General features: G+C 45.9%; 1 protein-coding gene across 1 annotated transcript; it reads right to left on the bottom strand.

The window, feature by feature from the left end:
* Nucleotides 1-451: 451 nt before the first annotated feature.
* On the bottom strand, nucleotides 452-3820 carry LOC132389161 (probable G-protein coupled receptor 139). The gene is made up of 2 exons (XM_059961618.1): nucleotides 3705-3820; nucleotides 452-2144 (listed from the first exon to the last, which is right to left on the bottom strand). Exons 1-2 carry the CDS (start codon nucleotides 3769-3771, stop codon nucleotides 1234-1236), a joined length of 978 nt encoding a protein of 325 aa, XP_059817601.1. The 5' UTR covers nucleotides 3772-3820; the 3' UTR covers nucleotides 452-1233.
* Between the last annotated feature and the right edge of the window lie 523 nt (nucleotides 3821-4343).

The following is a 4343-nucleotide window of genomic DNA, read 5'->3' as shown; positions in this document are numbered from 1 at the left end:
GCCGCCGGCAGGGATCAGATTAAGTAAGTGGGCAAAGTAGTGACAGGTATGGAGGTGTGGGGGATACATTTAGAAACGAACGATTAATGTGTAGAGAGGTTGTAAATGGGGGAAAAGTCAGAAATAAGAGATACATATAGAGTTATGGCTCCTTGTTCTGGATTTCCTGATGGCTACCCTGCAGGTTAAATCGGTGGTAACGAAGACAAATGCAATGCCGGCACTCATATCAAGGGGACTCGAATTCGATGGCACAGAAGTTGTGGACACAAAGACATTGGATGTAGCGAAGAAAAGGGTTTAAATTTTCTCGAATGGTGAGGGGTCTAACTGTTTCTGGGAGAAGAAAAGAGTTTGGAGTTGTGGAACAGATCACTCGAGAAGGAAAGGCGGAGAGCTCGATGAAGCGAATGAACAAATTCCGCTCCTGGACCCAGTGGTTAATGCTCTTATCCCAGGTAGTTTAAACGTCTGAATTAACCATCTGGCCTTGGCTCAAAGCCGTCCTAAAGTGCCTATTGGCCGATTCTACGGTGTTGAATTTCTTGAAGTTCTTTGTTACCTAGGGAAATGAGGAATAAAGACTCCCTCCTCGTAGTTTCATGAAAGACAACTTCAGAGAAAAACTTTCTGCAGATGATAATTAGACCTTGTTCAGAATTTCTCTTTGCTGGTGAACACATCACAAATTTGATACCAACTCACTGGACAAAGGTACACTCAGAGTTGAAGTTACGATGTCTGTCTACGTGGATTCTGACTGCTTATCGCATATAAAAGGACGTGCCGATGTTGGGTGTAATCAGCTAAATTTCTGAGTACGGGCCAGACTCGAACTGATCTCCGGGGCGCTCAGTGTGAATTCCAACCATCTCCTCGTGAAGGCAGTATTTCCACTAGGTGTCCCGATACCTTTCTGTCACCGAGACGAAACGGCTTTGTAGGTCACCGGATGAATGGCCAATTAGGGTGCGGTATTCGTTGTCGAAAGGGGTGCGGTGGGGACAAGTACGGGAAAATGGTGAAATAAAAATAAGAGGTAGTGTGAACGTAATTATTGGTAGGAGAAGCAGGTCGGGGACTGCGGGTGACGAGGGTCTGTAACTGTGCTCTGTGCCTCTCTCTCAGGCGCTGAACCAGTTTTATTTTCCCCGCGTCCACATTCTCCGATGACCGCAGAGTCTGTACTAACAAGATTGAAATTACTACGGGTGGCTCTGAGCTGAGAAGAACCTAGACGTTTTGATTATTAATTAGCTGTATAATTGACGTGAGCGGATATTTCGCTGCGCTGATGAACTGCTCTCTGAACTTGGACTGAGTTATCCCGTAAATAAACGTGTTTGTGCAGCAACTTAGTATCAACAGCATGTATCCGGACTGAACAAATATTTGTTCCGAATCGTTGTAATTATTTGGATCCAATCCGGCGATGGTGTAATAAAGGAATTCGGCAACAGTCACCGACCACAGGATGATGAAGCTTCCGGAGATGGTGAGAAGTAAGATCACAGACCTCCTCCTGCTCTCCATCTCCGGGTCACTGCGGTTCTCCGCCTTGCTCTGACCCCTCAGCCCCTTACGGACGCGACTAGTCACCAAAATGTGTCTGACTGTCAGAGCGTTGAACAGCAGTATTAACACGAACGGGAGTAATGGCGATAGAACGGTAGCTAACCACCTATACCCAACCCACACGGGATATTGATAGTATCCTGGTTTTGGAATACAGTCCCAGGGTATATTGTCAACCACTTTCGCTGGATGATATATAAAGAAATAGGGCACATTTATGAAACAGAGCAGAGTGCCAGTTGCCGTCAGAACCACAGCCGCAGTTTTCCCGGTGCAATACTTCGCTTTCCGCTTCTGGCAACAGATGGCGACAAACCGATCAAATGTAAACATGACGGTGAACCAGACAGAACAGTCAGTGGCTGCCTCTGCCAGGGCAGAGATCGCGCTGCACACGGGGGTGATGTCCAGGAAAGTCCCGGGGAAGTAATAATAACTGATCTGCCACAGTGTCACATCAAAGATGATGGTTAGTAGATCCGCCGTTGCCATGGCCACCAGGTACCGCGTGGTGCAGGTGGAGAGGCCGCACTTTCTCCGGGACAGGATCGTAATCGCCACTAAATTCACTGGGGGGAACAACAAAAAGAATGAGTTAATTTTTGTCTCGCCGCTCCATGGGTCTCAGGGCAGAGATAAGCTGGAAATTGATACAATCAGACTTTGCAGACAGCTCGCTTCCGGAATTTTAGAAGGTCCAAAGCTTGAGTCACAAATATCTCACCAGTCTGCAAGCTGGCTGAAAGGGTGGGGTTCTCGGTACTGGAGAAAATCAGACTTTTCGGCGGTTTGGAGAGAACAATAACTCACCAGTCTGCAAGCTGGCTGAAAGGGTGGGGTTCTCGGTACGGGAGGAAATCAGTCTTTTCGGCGGTTTGGAGAGAACAATACCTCACCAGCCTGCAAGCTGGCTGAAAGGGTGGTGTTCTCGCTACGGGAGGAAATCAGTCTTTTGGAAGGAGGCATTGTCAACTGATCACCGAGGGCGGTTTGGAGAAATCGCTGTAGATCTCCCACATCAGGTTTTGGACTGACGTGTAAAGCCTGGATACCTCGGCTACTTTCTCGGCGATGGTGACTGCCGCATTCCTGTCAGCTTTGTTCTGGATTCTTCCCATACACAGAAACCCCTCTCACTCCGCTTCAGTCCTCTTACAAAGTTTAGATCGAAATTATTTCCTACGTTCACGTGTCTTCGCCCCCTCCGCAACTCCAGTTTACCGTCTCCGTGCCTGGGCCCCACTCGGCTCACTTCTCTTAAAATTCGCCACTCCGCTTGTCTGCGGGTCCTTCACACTGTGTCAAGGAAACCGAGCAGAAGATTTCAATTTCTGCTTTAAAAGATTTTGCCTGACCCGGTGAATGTTACGGGTATTTTGGACGTTATTGCTTAAACCATCCAATTTCCAAAGGAAAGACAATATAGGTACCTCAACCATTGACCTCTTTCGGGGTTTCTCCAAATTACTGCAGCATTATTCTAAATGCTTCGATGCTTATTGTTCTAGTGTTGGATGTCGCATAAATCTGACCCGGTGTGACCTCTGTCGGACACCGTTGGGTTGGCTCTTAATTCCCTCCTCACTTCACGGACAATCGGGCGTGGAAAGAAACCCTGGCACACTATAAAACACACATACCCTTATTTCAAGTTGCGAAACACGGAGTGTTATTTCCCTGAATCTCACAGAGGTTTCGCTGCCAGGGACGCCTTCAAACTTACAACACTTTCTTGAAACATAGCGCAATATCATTAAATTTGAATGGAGAGCACGATAAGGTATTGATACAGAATAACACCAAGTCTCCTGTGAAGGTGCCGAGAAGTCTGAATTATCGACCTTTACTTTGACAATGGTTTTGATAAATCAAAACATTAATTACTGAAATGAATCCGCAAACTGAATCCATCTCTCCGATCTCCCAGTGTACATCTGGTTCAAGTGGCCGTTTATTTTCATCCAAGGCCACTGATTACTCTGCATGAAAACTTCTGAAAGAATACAGAGTTTTCTCACAATGACTCCACCGCACTCAGTGATACACCGGCATCACAACGCTGTCGGTAACTGAACGAGTCCAAAGCCGCGCACAGAGAGCTGCAAATGTTCGCTCGCCACTGTTCTTACCGGGAACACCAATAACGGCAATGATCATGTACCATATCTTCCTCACAGTGAAAAATATTTCAAGCATGCTGTGTGAGATTCAACCTGTCTTCCAGCTGCCCGCGATCTCGCTGAATAATCTCTGAGCTGGTGAATCTCCGCGGTCATTCATTTATACCCGCTCCATCACACTGAATATTCAATACTGCACAAGGCTGACGTGTCTTCCAACAGCTGGGGTAAAAATAAACACGATGTCATTCAAGTAAAATCCCAATTGTGATGAGGCATGGATCGCATGACCCGAAGTTGCAAAATCTCACAGATGAAGAAATGACAATTGGAGAAGTCAGTGAATGTTGTTGTGAAACACTCTCAGGCCGACCTATCGGTTTCAAAATTGTTATTGTTGATCTTATCCATTCCTAGGCTGCATAGACTTTGTCATCATAGACCAATGATGCACTGTTTTACTCTGGAAATTGTCTCGGTTTTAAATCACAGCAATAAAAACAAATATATGTAAATAATATGTTGTTTGTGTCATCTTGTAATACAGTGAAGAGCATTAAATCAAGGTAGTGTCCAGACTTACGAAGAAAATGAACGCAGGCAAATCACTAATAAAATTAATTACAACACACACAAAATGCTGGAGGA

Source organism: Hypanus sabinus, unplaced genomic scaffold (assembly GCF_030144855.1).
Source record: "Hypanus sabinus isolate sHypSab1 unplaced genomic scaffold, sHypSab1.hap1 scaffold_487, whole genome shotgun sequence".
NCBI classification, from domain to species: domain Eukaryota; kingdom Metazoa; phylum Chordata; class Chondrichthyes; order Myliobatiformes; family Dasyatidae; genus Hypanus; species Hypanus sabinus.
The sequence above is the reverse complement of the archived record's forward strand: the minus strand, read 5'-3'. Positions and strand labels throughout refer to the sequence as shown.

What these genes read in the sequence shown, in the direction of transcription:
- LOC132389161 (XM_059961618.1), bottom strand. Translation starts at nt 3,771, where the DNA reads ATGCTTGAAATATTTTTCACTGTGAGGAAGATATGGTACATGATCATT. An exon ending in TGCCGTTATTGGTGTTCCCG is followed by an intron (nt 2,145 to 3,704) that starts GTAAGAACAGTG and finishes TGTTCCCCCCAG; the next exon opens with TGAATTTAGTGGCGATTACG.